This window comes from Prinia subflava, chromosome 6 (assembly GCF_021018805.1).
Source record: "Prinia subflava isolate CZ2003 ecotype Zambia chromosome 6, Cam_Psub_1.2, whole genome shotgun sequence".
Lineage (NCBI taxonomy): Eukaryota > Metazoa > Chordata > Aves > Passeriformes > Cisticolidae > Prinia > Prinia subflava.
The window spans coordinates 34,190,108-34,208,658 of record NC_086252.1 but is presented as its reverse complement, the minus strand read 5'-3'; the positions used below and the strand labels follow the sequence as shown (position 1 = coordinate 34,208,658).

Below are 18,551 nucleotides of genomic sequence, written 5' to 3'. Positions count from 1 at the left end.
TTGAAACTCAATGAATTGATATTAGAAAACATTTTCTTATGAATAAGATAATTTACAACATCTGGATCAAGGTGGTATCTGGCTATCTAAAATGAGATGTAAGACACAGGTTCTGTTGCAGTCAATTTCAAAACTTCACTGCCTTTACTAAAGATAAAATCATTCCACTTCTAATTTCCAATTGAGCAATTTAAAAACATGTTTATTGACAGCTCTGTGTTCTTTTAATGTATAGATTTAGGACCCTCTAAGGACAGCATGCATATAAAAATATGGGATTCACATGGGCTGAATGCATAATATCCTGTATTTTTGTATACTGCTTAAAAATGTTTAAATTTTTATATTATATTCTCCTTAAAATATAGTCCTGGGTGTCTCAGTGTGTGCTTGGAGAGCGCTGAAGTTGATATGTTGATATCAGAAAATCAAGAGTTGCATTTATTGCCCTGACTGTAGGTGTTTCTGCAGTCTTCAACAACCAGAAAATAATTTTAACATCAGAGATGATGTTACCAGCTGAACACCAAAAAGCTACTTGAGTGAAACGCACTGATTTTGCATTAGTTGACATTTACCTTATTTTTGTTTCATTATAATAATCCCTAGGCTCTGAAGATCAAGTTCTCTATGTTGCTAATGACACTGACATCCTGGGTTTTGCATATCCATTCAACTACAGTGATGCTCATCAGCAAATATCACATATTGAACACAATTCAAGGATAACTGGAATGGATGCCTATTTTCAAGGGGATATGATTGTTTGGAGCACTCAGTTTAATCCTGGAGGGATTTTTTACAGAAAACTTCACGACAGAGAGAGAAGGCAGAGTAACAGTGGCTTGATAGTAAGTGATCAAATCAAAGATTAAACCACACAATTTTCATTCAATTTATGTTTCTTTCTGACTCTTCTATAATGGCATGGGCTGATTTTGTAAATTAAAATATCTGTCTTGATAATGGTTTTATTTCAGTGATCTATATGGCTACTAAAGCCTTTCTGCTCAAGGCTCTGACAGATTTGGTAGATTTGTTTGTCTCCAGGACAACACAACTGCAGGATTTAAAAAACTTTCCCACAGAGAAGTAATCACTATATTAGAAGCTTGGCTCTGTATACCTTCGAGAATCTTTTTATTTCAATACAGAAAAGGGGATAATATAATATATAGAAGAAGAAAGCCATGAATTTCAAATCCTTGGAAGACAGAAAATGGAGATAGCTAAACTCAAGCTGAATTTCTACAGATATCATATAAACAATAATATTGGCAAAGTTATGTTCTATTTAAACATTAGAACAATTTAGCATTTATTCCCATTTTTGTTGAACTGCATAGTATCTTATTTTGAATAAGCATAAATATAAGTTTGAACTTTGCAACAAAAACGTGGATTTTCATAAGCTCAGGTAATTCCAAGCGGTCTTTAGCTGAAAATAAAATAAATGCAGGTTCATGTCACCTAAAATATTTCTATAAATATCTCTAGGAAGTGATACCATGCTGAACTGAGGATAATGATGTGGTCTTCACATTGGTGTTTCTATAATGCTGGAAATTCAGATGTTGGATTTTTTAGCCTTTATTGAATTTGATAGCGGAGTAGAGTTTTTAGTTTTTTCCTGGCCAGTTAGAAAAGGCACCTGTCTGGCTGTTTGATGCTTCCTTAAACTTAGGAGAGGCAGCACTGATGACCTCCCATCACATGGCTGCTCCCATCCACCCAGCAGAGCAAACAGGAGTAGCCACAGCAGCCCAGTCTTTATCCATAATTCATACACGTCTGAAACCACTTCTGAGTGCATTCCATCTGAGGGTATTTCCCCTCCAAACGAATGACATCCTGACCTTTGACACCAGCAGGGCAGAAAGCCTCGGGATGTAGGCACCAGTGGACCCTGAAGATACCTCGAGTCTGTCGGGGCTTCTTTGTAAGAGTGGTTGAAAACCAACACTTCCCCCTGCCCAGCAGAAGTGTCTGGATTTTGTTGAGATAAAATGCATGGAAAGTAGATCTGAAGTACAAAATAATGCCTGGGACCTCTAGGAGATCAGCTCTGTCATTGGAATTTTGCAGGACACCTGTGTTGAAGATGTGGAGTAATTCTACTGTGGAGTTTTTCTCATTTCCATGCGCTGCATATTTTTGTTTAAAAAATCTTGATAAACAGGTCTCAATATTGAGTTGTTAACTGGAAAATATTGACTGTGTAAAGCCTTGTGAAGTTAGGGTTGAGAAGGTGGTGGTTTTTTGTTTATTTTCTTTCCTTTTGGGGGGTAATCTGCAGTTGCATTCTGCAGCAAGAGCAGTTTGCTGACCCACAGCCTCTCTGATGGATCTAACTCCTTCTTAGAGGGCCATAAAATTGAGCATAAGCTTCCTTCAGACATCTCCATAGTCCAGGGATTGAAATTTTCACAGTTGATTTGTCATTGTCTCCCTCCCATTTATCTCTAGATAAATATTTATCTATTTTTTAGATAAATAAACTAAATAAAGTTTAGTTTATTTATCTCTAAACTAATAGAGATAAAATAATCTTAGAATTACTATTTTCCTAACATACTGAATATTTTTTGGATTTTGTATCCTTTTTCACTCTTATCTGAGAATACCTTTTAGTAACTTCCTTTTTGATTCAAAGACATGGAAAAAATGATGTTTTTCTTTATACCCCATGTCCCCCTGTCTCTTCGGTGCAGGTAGGTCCTTGTGACAATGCTTGATCCAAGCCAGACAAAGCTTTTTTACAAATCTGAATGTGAAAAATGCACAAATGTACTTGAATATATCTTGAACACTCCTCATTTATATTTGTGAAACATTTCCTTCTCATTGTGCTTAACTATTCAGTTCTTTCCCCAGCACTATCTCATTAATATTCAAATATTGTTGCCTTATTTGCTGCTGATCAATAGGTTAATTGGTTTTATAGTGTTGCCTTAATATTGTCACAGAAATTTGGTTTTAAAAAGCTTGCAAACTCCTTAATTTTAACCCAAGTTTTTTAATGGGTAAGTTTTCAAAGGTTACATTATAACTTTTATATCTAGACTTTGATATGTAAATTAGGACAGTAAACTTGAACAAAGTCACCTGCATTTTCAGGTAATTACATTAATGCAAAAATCCATCTCAACCGAAATTGCTCCATGGAATTAGCATATCAAGAGTCTTCCTCAGAGAATAGCTTTAAGTAGCTCTCCTGATTTTCTGTGAAAAAAGGGTTTAAGACTGGTGCAAATTCAAGCATTAAAGGAAATAGTAAATATCAACTCTTCAGAGCCTATTGGCAGATGCAGAAGAGGATTTCATCCCAGTCGGGTTCAGGCAACGTGAGCTGGTGATAACTGGAGCAGCTGTTTGCTGCCTAATCCCTGGAGAGGGCTGGGGAGTTCTCTGAGGTGAATAATGAACAGGGATCAGCCCCACACTTCAACTCAAGTGCTTTATTTTATGGAAGAGGACAAAAGATGAACATTAAAATAATGATACCCTATAACAGGAGGAAAAGCTTGGGTTTTGTGGTGTACCACAGTCAGTTTATTGGCAGCCTGCTGCAGCCCCAGTGCTCTGAGAGCTCCACAAGGACCCTTAACCACTCCTGTGGTGCATCCACTCCTGTTTCCCAACACTTGCCCCATCCTTGTGAATGCAAACTATTTCCAGCCCCTTTTCTCTAAATACCAGGAGTTCAGGGTTTGCCTTAGAGCTACGGCTCTGTCTGGATGGAGCTTATATACTTAGAAGACTCTTTGTGGAATCAGCTGTTTGGGATTCATAAATGATCCTACTTTATGTAATACAAGTGGTGGTTTTGGGAATCACTGCACCCACCCATCTCTCAACAAAAATGTTGTGTTTCAGTGGGCACAAGTCTAAAAGTTCTGGGTTTTTTAATTTATTTTTACTAGTAACGTAACATTAGATAATGTATTGTTTTTAATGAGGATAATTTAGGCAAAATAAAACATTCCTTTACTTTGTTCCACAGCAATTCCATACCCAAAATATCTGTAAAATAAATAAGATAAAATACTTCTTCCCATGTGCTTATGATGCAAATTAGGTTTGTCATTTGGTCTTCCTGTTAAGCATTACTAAGGGATGTGTTCCTACTGCATGTGCAACATATTTTCTTCAGTCAAACTCAACTGAAGTGGCTGAAAATCTGTAATCTGCCATTGTATGAAAAAGGTTTCCAGATCCAAGTTGTTACTGCTGCTTTTTTTAAAATGTTTGCTTGTTTGTTTTGGTTTTTGTTTGGTTTTTTGTTACTAATTCTTTACCATGAAAACAGAATTTACAAGGGACAGCAGTTCTGATCAAAAGCCATTGAGCTGACGTGGTCTGTAACAGTGCAGTCTTTCACACTGTGAAAGGCAATTAGGTTTCAAACCCTAATTTTTCTAATAAGTTGTAGGACATTATAATCAGCATCAAAACGGGCTAAAATCACCATAGAAAACATTAATGTGATTTCTTTCCTGTATTTTCATCCTTATTTTGTATGCAGAATTATTCTTCAAAATTAGCATAATCCAAATAAGCTATTAGGTAAGAGCTAATTTTACTAGACAGTAAGTAATTTTTATAGTGAGGAGATTAATAAGACATCAGAAATATGATGTAGCTGTAACTTAACTAACACAACTGGAAATTACACAGCATCAGCTGGTGGTTTTTTTCTTCCTTTTTTTTTTTAAAATCTCTTACACCAGATGTCTCCTTGACATTTCTTCTGCTTGCCTCCTACGTTTGATCTTTAATATTCTGGAGTGTCACTTTTCCTGTCTGCTTGAGGAGGAAGGGTCAGTGTTCCTCAACAACCCCATCCTTGTTCCAGAATTTTTGTAGGATGAACCTTTTAGGATATCTCCTCTGCTTCTGGGAACCATCTCTCAGTCTGCTTTGTGTATCCCATCTTGGTCTTCCCAGGCTCTCCAAAAACAATCTTACTGTAAACTGTGGGTTTGAACAGTCAAAAAAAAAAAAACAAACAAACAAAAAAACAACAACAAAAAAAAAACACCACCCCAAAAAAAGTGAGAGTCTTTTCCCTGACAACTGCTTTCCTTTTAAGAGAATATTTACTTCCAGCATTCTAAGCCATTAATCCTTGCAGCATCTAAAGAAATCTCCAGGTATGAAAGGTATTACACAGGGGCGTGAATATTTCACAGATAGAAAAGTTGTTTGGATTAAAAATGAATTTTTTTATCCCTTATTCTTTTTGGTATCTAGTCCCTTCTGTGAATGTTGCTTGGATAGTAACAAAGAAAAAAAGTTTGTGATATGCAAATGCTACACTTATTAAAAAAACAACAACTTTGTGTTGTTTGTGGAAGTGCTGCCACTGTCATTATTGCATAGCAAAGAATTATGATGCAATACTTTCTTTTAAAATCAACTGTGATTCTATTTATAAATAAATACTGTTTTGTAAATGCAGTGATTGATTTTCCTGTTTTACTATTCCTCTAAATAGAAAATCAAGGTTTTGCGTACCTACAAAACATACTTCTATGACATTTTTGCAGAATCAAAAGTTTATGAGCAATGAACTCTCTAAATTCACCCTTGTGGTCTTATTATTTCACCTAGAGAACAAAATGACCTTTATTTTATGATGAAAATTGTCTACAAATGTCTTGTGGTATTACAGAACTCTGACACTTGAGGAAAAACAAGTTATTTTAGGGTTTTCTTTCCTGGTTTTCAGTTATGTGGCTTAATAGAATTTCATTGCTTCATTTTTTAAGGAATATCTCTTTTTTGTTCCTAATTTAATTTGATGTCGTTATAAGTAAATATGCAAACAATTGTATGTGTATTTAGCTCATGCTGGTCTTGAGGTTTTCATGATACACTGCATTTGTGTTAGAAAGAGTTGGGTGATCCTATTTTACAATGATACTCCTTTCTGCAGGAATTCCAGTAAATTTTAGAGAAACTTGTTCATATAGATCTCCTATTTGCAATATGAACTCCTATCCTTAGGACCATCTTTCAGAGCTAAGCCTTAATGATTATGAAAAAAAAAAAATCATGTGTGGAGTGTGGGCCTGATATCTGAGGGTTTGAGAGATTTTAGCCTGCTAGCAAGTGCTAACTTTTTTCCCAAGGGAAAATTTCTCTAGAAAGCTTCTTTACAAAACAATCTTGGCAAACAACTATCCTTTCTCAAAACAATCTTTCTCCAGGTGGTGTTTTGCCTTTCTAGTTCTCAAAAAAAACAAAAAAAACCCAACAAATATTTTAGCTGTTTCTCTAGTTTAACCAATGGAATTAGAGAGGTGTCATTCCTATTCACCAATCATGTTCAGTCTGTATCAGAACACCTTATAAAAATTAGTAAGAATTAGACAATAAAGCTTTTCTGTGCTCTTTGCCTTCTGAAATATTTGGAGTCTCTCATCTTTTTTTCCATGTCCTACAATGACAATGAAAATCCTGCAGTTGATAGATTTAATGTTATAATCAGTCAAGACTCTTTTACCTGTGAAGATGAATATTCATGCATACAGAGGGAATTCTGTGCAGTTTTCTAAGTGCAGTGATTTTCTCCACCCTTGGCAGCCCCTCCTCGGGATGGGCTCATGCTGCTTCCATGGAGGGCTTTGGGATGGAGCACCATGCCCTGGTTCTGCATGGAATAAAACACCTGCATGACCTGCAGACCTCCTTTCCCTTGGGTTTCCAGTTACAGTCCATGACACTTGTTTGCTTCAGTATCAGTAGTTCAAGTAGTTGATGCCAAAGTGATTTTTTCCCTAATGTGGGCAGCCTTAAACTTGAGAAAACAGATTTGGAGCATTGACTTGTTCTTCAGCATGGAACAGAGGTGTCAGCAGATCCCTCAGAGCTGAACTCCTGCAGGCGCAGTTTGTCTTTCCAATGCAGTGTTTCTGAAACAATGACACAAACCTGTGGCTGTGCAAGGCCATTTCCACAAACCTGACTGCAACATCTGTTTGTTTTAGTGTCCAGAGTTCAAAAGGCCCAGGGGCATTGCTGTGGACTGGGTGGCTGGGAACGTTTACTGGACCGATCACTCACGGATGCACTGGTTCAGCTACTACACAACGCACTGGACCAGCCTGAGGTACTCCATCAACGTGGGGCAGCTGAGGGGCCCCAACTGCACCAGGCTCCTCACCAGCATTGCAGGAGAGCCATATGCAATTGCTGTGAACCCTAAAAAGGGGTAGGTATCCTTCAGCATCACTCCGATTTGGTAATTCAAATAAAACCGCAAAACGGAGCAAGGCAGAGAAAATTATCTACAATTGTCCAGATGTTTCCAAATTGTTTGCCTAATTTCCTGCTCAACTTACCTATGTGTAAACCAAGACCTCTGCTCTGCCAGGAATGTTGAAAGGCTCAAAAAAAGTGAAATGTTTTGAGGTTCTGTGTAGGCATTGAGCCTGATTGTTGTGTTGAATGCTTTCAGGATGATGTACTGGACAGTGATTGGGGATCGGTCTCACATCGAGGAGTCATCCATGGATGGTACTCTGAGAAGGATTCTGGTTCAAAAGAACCTGCAAAGACCTACAGGTAAGCAAATTATTTTTCCCAAGTACCTGGTGTTCACTCAGGAAGATTTTAGTTTCTCAGTTTAAAAACAAAAACAAAACCAAACCACAATCAGACAAAACAAACAAACAAAAAAACACAACAAAAAACAATAACACAAACTGAAAACACAAAACCAAAAACGCAACATCAAAACCAGACAAAACATAGAACACCCAAGAAATAGGCATTTCCTGTAATTATTGCCTGAAAATACTTTACTGCTCCTCTAAATAGCAAATCAAGGTTTGTATATCCATAAAAAATACTTCTATGACATTTTTGCAGAATCAAAACTCTCTAAATTCACCCTTGTGGTCCTGTTATTTCACCTAGAGAATGAAAAGAAAGGAGGACTCCTGCAGGTGCAGTTTATGTCTTTCCAATGCAGCGTTTTTGCCTTTACTTCATGGCAAAAAATCGATGTTCATGAAGTTTTTAAATTTTCTGTCAGATATTTAACACACGCCCATGTAGAGGGAATGCAAAGAAAGAGTTCAAACCTTTAATATTTCCTCCCAAATAGGACTTTACTAATATTGTTTACATTGTTCTTACATTTATTACCACATATGGCTTTACTGTTTCAAATGGGAGGGAGTTTGAGCATTTGGGCTTCACTTGACAGGATTTACACAGAAATTACTATCACAGGAGTGTTATATATATAAAACAAATAGAAATACTTCTTTTATCTATGATACTATGAAAGATACATTGAGAATGTTAATTATTTATTAATTTTTATTTAAATCTTCTCATTAAAATGCAAAGAATAATTTAAAGCTGGAGAGTGGAGACTGCTTCTAGACCCTTACAGGTCCCATGTATCACACAGAACTGACACATTGTGATTGCCTTTAACCAGAAATTATTCTCTTTAGCCATATCCCTGAATGCCAGTGTTTCTTTTAAAAAGGGGTTTTTTCATGGAGTTTTAAAGGCAAACAGATTTCACAGGTCTATGAGTCAGATTTTCTCCACTTCCTCTCATCTATCTGTATCTGGTTAATTTATGACCTTAAGAGGAGTATTTTTGCTGTTATGTATAATTTCTTTTGATGTATTTTTTTCTGACTTACCTACTTACATAAATAGGAAGAAAAATAACTTTTCCCATTCTTATTAAAGATGCAATGTAACTTCAAAAGCTCAGACTGAAATTATTTTATGATTCCAATGTTTTCCTCAGGCTGAAGTTTTTGACATGACCTAAAATGGCATATTAACCATTTAATCTTCCTCTGTGAAGCATGGACTACTTGATTTAACTATTTAATTATTGCCTAGAGGCTGAGTATTCATAATGACATTGATCTTTTATTCTCTTTTGTTTCTTTTCATAGACAGATGAATCTATATTTATATATTTATAATAATTTCTGCCAATATTGTTGTTTAAGTCTTGCAGCATTAATGTAATTAAAATAATCTGCTTTTTAATTCTGTAAGATTGCATGGGAAGTATTGGTGATAAAAGTGAGAACACAGTTAAATATGTGTGGAAACAGGGTGCAAAGATTCCATGAATTCTGAATGCCTTGTTTCTCACACAGGATCACACTGGTGTAATTGGCACATTAGATTTTGGTTGGGAGAACAGGTTAAAGGATTTGATTTTATTTTTAATTCCCACCTGGTATTTCTATGCCTGCTTGCTTAGGAGAATGGATTAGGAAAGGTGCTGACCTTGGGCAGAGTAAGGTAAAGAGAGTAAAAACCCGTGGCTGCCAAGGAGAAGGTTCCAGTGGGAGCTCTTATATTTTATTCTCTTTGGTTTCCAGCCAAGTCTTTTCATTACCACAATATTTTGTGCACATAAGAATATGAATGACATTAAAATGTAGAGTTATATAGAAATACTGATTTTTTTTTTCAGGTTTTATGTTCCTATTTGAACTTTGTCTCCTTTGCAGGTCTCGTAGTTGATCAGTTCAGCCAGCGCCTGTTCTGGGCTGATTTTGAGTTGTCTGTGATTGGCAGTGTTCTTTTTGATGGGTCTGACTCAGTTGTGTCTGTGAGCACTAAACAAGGTATGGAGAGCCTTGGTATAACATTGTTCCTATTTTATTTTATTCCATTTTATTTTATTTGGCTGAAGTTTCACTATTCAGAAGAGCTATGTATGTAAAAATCCGTGATTATTGAGTAATGTTGTGTGCTTTTGTTAGACAAATGCCTCAAATTTTACCTAAATGGGTGTCTTAGATATTATTAGCTTTAACTAATATTTTAAATAGTTATATTTATAACTATATTTATAATTATAGTCTATAAATATATCGTTAAATAAATTTAACTATATTTAGCTTTTTTTAAATCTATTAAAATTACCTTAGGGGAACAAAGGTTCAATGATATGTGCAGATCTCTAGGTTTAGGTATTTCTGAATAACATTGGTGAATATTTAGGCTTGGTCTCTCTTGGATTAATGTCAGAGCTGCCTGCACTGAGTTGGAGTTTTAGGGGTTTAGAACAGTTGATTTGAATTAGTTCTGGGAGCAATAATGGGCTTGGCTTTCAGGTCAGTGAGCAATCATAGAATTCTGCTAACAGAATGGGAATGAAGAAAGTTCCTTTTGCTAGAAAAAGGAGATGCTGGTGAAGCAAACTGTTTTCTGTTGCACAATGGCTTTTTAACAATTTGTCAAGTAAGAAATATCTGAAATTTGAGTAGAAAAGAGAAGGAACATTAAATAAAAGTATTTGAAAGCAGCCTTTTAGGGAGGATTGCTTAGTGGGCAGTCGGTTCTGGAGAATCAGCAGGGTGTTATTTACACCTGGTGCTATTGAGTGTTTTAACCCAGAATTCACCAGGATATTCTGGAATATTCTGGGAGGAATCTCCCATAATCTTAATTGGTCAGGACAAGATTGAAACAGTCTTATTTTGGTTTAAAAGCATTTTATTCCACAGTTTGTATCAATATACATGAAGATAATAATCTGAAGAGAGATCAGTTTGAGTGTAGGGATTTGACCACAACTTCCTCTAGCCCTAGACCAAAGAAAAACTGGGGAGTTCAGAAATTGCTTTGGAATGAGACTAAAACCTTCAACCCATTGAATTAAATAAGCCTAAAACAATTAATTAAAATTCATACATATTTTTATGAAAATGAAATACTGAATACCAAGCATTGATAGCATGAAAGAACAACAGGAAGAAATAAAAGCTGATTGATGAAATTAAGTAAATACAAGGGAAATGCAAAAATGTTTTTGGAGTAAATGGTGAAAATAGCAGGCACAAGGTATCACAAGGAATAGATTCTGTTTCTTTATGGCTTCAGGAAGAGCTGCATCTCAGGCAAAGAAATTTTAGTTAGAAGCCATTGCCTTTTTGAGGGTAAATGTGAAATTCTACAGCCAGCTGTACACAGGAAATCCAACTGGTGGCCTGATAGGTGCTCACAGCTCTTAAAAAAATGAGGAGTTGGGAGGGTCAACAATTACTTTTGCATTAATTTGCTATAATTATGAATTGTTTAAAACAAGTGTAGTACAAAAACTGGCATTTCAAATATGCTAGGAAGGAGCTGAAGAAATGTTTTGGCAGAATAATTTCTTTGATGGGAAGCAAAATGACCTCTTTCTCCCTTGTCACATACATCTAGTAAAGTGTTGTACCTAAAGTACAACAAGTAGAAAAGTCTCTTCTAATTAGTGAGTTGTTATTAAAAAGTTTCCTTTTTTTTTTTTTTTTAATGATCAACCAGTTTCTGAGGCTCAGTTGTGTGGAAATCTGATAAAAAGCTTGAAACTTGAGTTGTCTGCAAAATGGGAAGAGTTCCCTTGAGGAAGATTGCTTTTTTTTAAAGGTAGTTTTTGTGGAGACCAAACAAGCTGTCTGAAAAATAATATCCTTAGGTGTTAATCATGGTAATGAATTGAAGTTTTTATTTTAAGAAGTTGTTTATTATGTGAATATGAATATATATTTGTATTTACTATCCACTTTTATTCAAGGTTTACTGCATCCACATAGAATTGACATTTTTGAGGATTACATTTATGGAGCAGGCCCTAAGAATGGTGCATTCAGAGTGCACAAATTTGGCAAGAGCCTTGTAGAGTATCTGAGTGTGGATGTTGATAAAGCAAAAAGTGCCTTGATTTTTCACCGCTACAAACAAATGGACTGTGAGTAAGCATAATTACTTTAAATTCAATATCACCTCAGGGGAGAAAAAAGTAACCAAGTTGTGTAAATATGAACCAGAGCCTGATTGTACAGACTGAAAATAGGTTGTCCTATTTTTATATAATTTTGATGCGTTTTCACTCATTTGAAAGGACAGATTTGTACACAAATGGCTTCTGTACCTGCACTGTAACTGAGATATAAAAAAATTAGAAGAGAGATGAATAACAATCCCTCTAGGCAGAAGCAGATGAAATTTTTTATTCCATGTCACCAATACATTTTTTGGTAATGGAATAAATTCTGTCCTTCTGTGGATCTTGCACTTTTGTTTGCGGGAATTTGTTCACGGGCTTGAGGCTGTTGATCTGAAAATGTATCAGAATTTTTATATCTGATTATTTATCTTCTCTTAGCTTTAGAACACGGTTCCAAAATTTTTAAATAAAAAAATTAAAAAACAATATTTCTAATTTTTTTTTTCTTTTTAAGCAGTGCCTAATCCCTGCTTGGACCTGACGTGTGAATTCATTTGTTTACTCAACCCTTCTGGTGCAACATGTGCTTGTCCAGAGGGAAAGTCATTGATGAATGGAACATGCATCGATCAGAGCCTCCTAGGTAGGTACTGAAAACTGCAGGAAAACCAGAAAATCAACAGCTGGGCAGGCTTGGTCATTGCAAAAGGCCAGGCTGGCTGTGAGTGCAGAGTTTTGTGATGTTCAATACACACATTACTTAGCTGAAAATGAAAGGAAAGGTGAAGACACAAAATCTCTGCTTCCAAAAAAATAACCTCCCCTGCTAATAATTCATCAAAATGAAAAATGAGCTTTCAGCTTAACTGGTACAAGATGATACTTAAAAGTGAGTGGGTATAAATGCTGACCAAAAGAAGTCTGAAAAGCACTGAGGTGTTTTGGATCCCAAATTAGATGTGAGTTATTTAGGAGAGGAAAAAACCACTGCAGCAATGGTGAAAAGGCAGAGAGAGCAACACAGCAAATAATAAAGACTTGGAAGTAACAGTCAAAGAAATGAAAAATTAAAACTGAAGCTTTTTTATCTAAAACTATATCTTCTGGGAACCTCTATAATGACTAATACTGAGACACAGGAAACCAGATTTCATGAGAAAAGAGCCTCTAAGTTCTTGCTGTATTTTAGGGATGGGGAGGGAATCTTTTCTGTAGAAGATTAAGTACTTCAAAACTATCTTCACTCTAATTTAGGCCAAACCTAGCTTGGTCACACTGCTGGAATTATTTCTTAGCCAGTCAGAATTTTTAAATGTTCTAGAAATCACAAAATAGCATTTCTTGTGTGTTTTGTGTGTATTAGGGTGTTTTTCTGATGTTTAATTCCAGGCTCAGAAGTGCAAGTGATGGATATTTTGCTGAGATCCTCTGTGCGTAAAGTGCTCAATTTAGCAATTAAATTAATTTACCTGAAATGTCATAATTCTCTGGAGAAAATCTCACTGATCTGTACTGCCTAGGCTTTAAATATTGAATTAACAGGACTGTGTTTTAGTGGTTCATGATGAGGTATTAATAAAACTGTCCAACTCTGGACACAAATCAGTCTGAACACCCTCCCTGCCCCTCATGGGTCAGCTCTTTGTCCATCCCAGACTGACACTTGTCAAGAATTTCTGCTGCTACAGCACCACCTAAAAATTATATCAAATTACCCATGGTGACTATTTAGGTGTTGAAGAACGGAAAAATAAAAGAAATTTGGTTTTCACTGGTGGCTTGTACCAGTCTGAACTAATCATTTCATTAATGCTCTATTTTTCACTAGTGGGTAAAGAATTATGCTGTGGTAGTGTTTTCAGGAATGTGTGTTTTTATTAAAGAAAGGTTGGAAGATGTTTTTAAATGACTTGTTATAAATTTTATGGATAGACAGAAAATGCCTAGAGAAGCATTTTTAATTTATTGATAATTTTCAGTACCTTCGCATGGCTCCAATATCTGTTACAAGTATTTAATGAGCTGCTGAATAAGTGTTTCCTTAGATTTTTGTTTACAATTATATTTCAAGTAATGCCTAATATGGGCTTTTTCTTACCTTTTTTTAATCTGTTATTTTTGTAATAATAGACTGCAAGTTTTGTAGTATCTCAGATTACAAATTACCAATTGAAACTTCTGTATCATAGTAGTCTCTAATAATGTTTTCGCACTATTTTGATTTTTTTTAAGTGTAAGTGGATATTAAACATTTTAAACTTCATTTAAACAACATTTTAAACAGCCTGCAAAGAAAAGAAGAATCAATTTATAAATCAGAGTATTTTCCTTTAGGAGGTTATACAGTATGGAATTAAGACTAGGAGCTGCAGTTTTCCTTTTCTGAGGAAGATCTCAAAAATGGATATGAAATATTCCAGACCCCACACGTTCACCTTGTTTGAAGCTCTTCAGAACATTTTTGGCACAGTCAAGGATGTCAGTAACCCAGAACAGAAAATCCTGCCTTGCTTTGCTGTATATTTTTGAAGGGTGGCCTGACAATCCAAAGGGAGGTTATACAGACATTTTTTTTCTGTTGGTCTGCAATAAAATCCTGATTCAAAGTCAGTCAGAATACCCTTGGTGATTTTGGTGGCCTTCTGGTTTTTGAAGTGTTCTGGGTTTTTTGTACTTCCACACAGCTATTTTAGGTTGGGTAAGTCTTTTACTTTTAGAAATTAGTAGCAATTATAGATATCAAGAACTAGTAGGGTTTAACTGCACTTTTTGAATAATATATAATTCAAGTTACAATAGAAAATAGTAGAATATTTAATATTTGTAATATTTTTAATGCCTTTGAGTATTTTTAAATGCAGTAAGGAAACTAGTGATTGATTTTCATGACTTGGCAAAGCCAAAATGGGACAGTTCAATTCAATTTCTTCTTCATAGTCTGTCTACCACAAAGGTTGGTGACTGCAAGGTAATCTCAGTCTTGGTCTGTTCCTTGTGCTATATCCCAAAATCTGACTCAGATTCCTGTTCATTGGACTATTTTGTTTCTTCTTTCTTTTTTTTTTTTTTTTTTTTTTTTTTTTAGAAGAAAATTAGCTTAGTCCTAGAATTCTGCATACTCTTACTCCTGGCTTGGTCTGTTGTGTTATTTCTCTTGATGAGTCCTAAGTGAGGAATTTTAAATATTGATTCCTCAGCTCTCTGGAGGGCTGGATCCAGATTGCCTCACAGCTGTTTCCCCAGCACCTCGAGCAACTGATGAGAAACAGCTTCTGGGTTTGGTTTGGAGTTTCCAAGCTGGAGTCATTACAACATTTGGCTCTGTTGCATCATTGAGAATGTTTTTTTATAACAAAGTGAGTACAGGTTCCAGTGTTTTCTGAGATAAGCTTCCATCTCATGTCTCCGTGGATGATTGTGACTGACAGACCACAGTTCTTGGGGGTTTATTTATCGACTAAAACAGGCTGGACTTGTTCAGTGCAGAAGGCAGCCTTTAGTTTTCCTAAAGGAAGGAGCAGAGTACTGCCTCATTTTCCTGAAAAAGGCTCCTGGATTTGCATCCATGAGGTTTCTTGTGTCTCATTGTCTGTAGCACAGTGAGGCCACGAATGTACCCAGAGGATGAAAATGGAGAGAATTGCACTGGAGGAGGACACTGAGTGAGCAGGAGCAGTGAACACTTCAGGAGTTCCCTGTGCTGGAGCCTCACCTGCATCACTTTCCTCTTAAGAGGGGAACATTTCTGCTCTTGTGGTTCAGTGGAAACCCTGAGGAAAAAAATTCCAAAGGCTCAGAACTGATGTTGCTTCTGAACAGAGCTGAAACATTTAATTTATCACATTGCTTCCCTCAGCACGTTTCTGTGGGGACCTGCCCACTGCAGGCAGAGAAAGAGCTTTGGAGAGGTTCATCCCTGTGCACCTCCTTCTTCAGCCCCAAAGTCTGCCTCAGGGAGGAGGAACTACTGCAGTTCATGCTTTCTTCCATGCTTTCTTCCATGCTTTCTTCTTGAGGGTTGTGCTGCTTTTTCAGACTTCTTAGACATCAAAAAAACCCCCAAGTGTCACAAAGAAATCTGCTTCTGGATTGAAAAAATACCTTCTGTTTACAGCATTTCTTTTGTATTACAAAGGGGTAATTTGTTGGGAGGAGTGTTTTCCAGTACAGAAGAAAATGGGTGCCAGTTAGATTCTCTCACTGTGCATCCTTTTCTTAGCCATTCTCTTCCTTTTAAAATTGTAAAGAAAACAGATTTTCTAACAGGAGAAAAATAAAAGTGAAGGGAAAACAAAGAGGAGCATCTGTCTTACAGCCTTCAGACAAAACTTGGGGAGAACAACTTGTTCTGATGCTTTTCAGCATATGGAAAACTGGTGGGTGTTTTTCTCATCTGAAGGAAGATTTATAGAAACCTTACCTCAACATTAGAGCTCTGCTTTCTGTCTTTATTAGCTGCACTCAGCTCAGGAAAGGATGAGCTGCACCTTTGTCCAAGGGAGAGCCAAGAGCAAATAACTTTCTGCCCCTGGGATGAATATTTCCCACTGTGGGGAGGGAAACTGTTCTTATCCCAAAGAATGTGGGTCTCAACCCTTGTGCTCTGTAACATCATCTCCCCGTTTAACTTATGTGCTCCAGAAATTGGGGATCCTTCAAAAGGGAGGAAATAGCAAAAAGATGCATTTTTCTCAAGAAAAAATAGGGTTGTTATAGAAATGCCCAATAGAAGATGGGTCCTGTGTAAGTGGGGGAGAGGAATGGAATATCAAAAAATTCAACAAGTGAAAGAAAAAAATATCCATAGAGATCACAAAGCTTTGATTTGCTGTTTTATCAGTGTTCCTTCTTTGTAAGATTTTCCTTTTGCTTCCAGTGAAAGTGAATACTCAAAGATGAAGCTGATAAGCCAAAGTCTATTAATGTTTGTGTCAAACAATTTGACTGGGAAGAAAAACATAGGAGAAATGGCAAATCAAAATTCTTTGATTATGTATAAAGGTGTGAAGATGGAAAGAGGCAAAACAAGGCAGCAGAAGACCAAGTATCCAGATTAGGGGAGAATATATAGAATTACATGATCTGTAATCCTTTCTTTCATGTTGGAGAGATTCACAGCTAGATGAGGGGTAGGATAAAAAGTGAAATTATATACCTCTGTCATTTCAGAAGTGAAAAGAGCAGCTGAGAGGTCTTTAAGTCTGAGTTTTGCAAGCTCACAGCAGCATTGAATTTTGGAGTTAGAAACTTTTCTTATTTTGTCTTTTTAACAAGTTTGTTCCAAGGGTGGGTACTTGCTAGAACTGTTCCCACTTCTTTCTGAGGTATTTATCCAGCAATTCAAATAAACTGTATTCAGCTTTTTATACTAATTCTTCTGTATTTTTCTCCTGTGTTCCATTTCTTCCTGTCTTTTCCTGTGGAACCATTCTGCTCGTGTCTCCCACACAAAGGCAGGCATGTCATCCCCTTTTGTACTCACTTGATGTGAATCAGTGCAATTTGTTTCTTGTATTTGCCTCCAGACAACAAAGCAGCACCATTAAACCCCGTATATTGTTCAAGTCTAATATATTATTTTAAAACTGCCTTTTCCATTGCAGTTCAATCCTTTTTCTTAGCTTATTGAAAGTCCAAAATTGCTGTATTACCATTTCTCTGTTCTATATTCAACATGTTTCATGTTGTACTGAAACTCTTGAATTTGTTTCACAGAGAATGAAATCAGTAGTAATTTCCATTTTTTTCCATATTTTATATCTTAATTCTGTGAATTTGCTCTAAAAGAGAAATAGAACTCGTTTTTAATGCAGTATCAGAAAGGTTCATAAAAATGAGCAGTTGTCTGTACTTCACTGTTATTTATTCTGTTTTTGCCAAGTTCTGCTCCATAAACTCATGACTAATGATAAGTAAAACAGATAAGATAAGCAAAACAAAAATAGACCTTCTCTCCAATAAGACATGCTACATTATCCATTCAAACAACTTCCATAATGAGTAAGTGAAGAACGGTTCCTGGAACATCAAAGGATTTAATGAACCACCCAAATTAATGAAACACCGAAGCATCCTCAAACTCCCAAATACAAAGTAACTTTCTTACAGCAATTGTATATATCCAGGGTGGATACCAAAAAATCAAGTGCAAACAGGATTTCTTTTATTTATTGTAAAACACGTGAAATAATGAGGAGCCAGTCAGTCCATCATGGGAACTTTTAAGATTTGCTGCCTAGTTGCAGGTTAATTTTAGAAAGATGCAATTATCTGAAAGATGACAGTTTGCAGAAGCTTTGTTTAAATAGGTTCAGTCCCAGGTTTTATGGCTGCACCATCTCAGCACTGGCTGTGAAAGGAGGGGTGCACACAGGCAGGAAGGAGAGACCTGGGTGCATCCAAAGGGCTCTGCACAAGCACAGTTGTACCCCTGGGTTTTACAGAGTTCTTTGTGGAACTGTGTAGGTGGAGAACATCCAGCATTCCTGAACTCAACGTGTTTGTTTAAACCTCAGAGGAGCTGCTGTGCCTGTGCCATGCCAGTGGATGTTAGACCTCCACCAGTAAGGGACAAATAGGAGCTTTGACTCTTTTTCATGAATTGTTTGACCAAAGCAGGTGAATTCAGCAATGCTCCTGCATCTGGTGGCTGCATTATTGAAAAGTTCTTGGTACTTGTGGCATCCCTCTTGTCTAAAGCCGTGTTGGCTCAATTCCTGGATTAGGTAGGAAGCAGTCTGGCTTCACAGGATTGTTTTGCTATGTGACAAGTGAAGTCTCATTGCTGAAAGCATGATTTGGGTTGCAAAGGTGCTTTTCTGCTTCTTTAGGGTTACAGGTG

The 18,551-nt window shown here is 36.4% G+C and overlaps 1 protein-coding gene across 1 annotated transcript in view; it reads left to right on the top strand.

Moving 5' to 3' along the window:
* The window catches only part of LRP1B (LDL receptor related protein 1B), a 295,406-nt gene that overhangs the window by 238,892 nt on the left and 37,963 nt on the right, over window positions 1-18,551 (top strand). Inside the window, exons 74-79 of the mRNA XM_063400998.1 lie at window positions 610-851; window positions 6,993-7,216; window positions 7,463-7,569; window positions 9,504-9,620; window positions 11,558-11,731; window positions 12,228-12,353. Of these exons, the coding sequence (XP_063257068.1) occupies window positions 610-851; window positions 6,993-7,216; window positions 7,463-7,569; window positions 9,504-9,620; window positions 11,558-11,731; window positions 12,228-12,353 (990 nt within the window). The remainder of the gene's footprint in view (window positions 1-609; window positions 852-6,992; window positions 7,217-7,462; window positions 7,570-9,503; window positions 9,621-11,557; window positions 11,732-12,227; window positions 12,354-18,551) is intronic.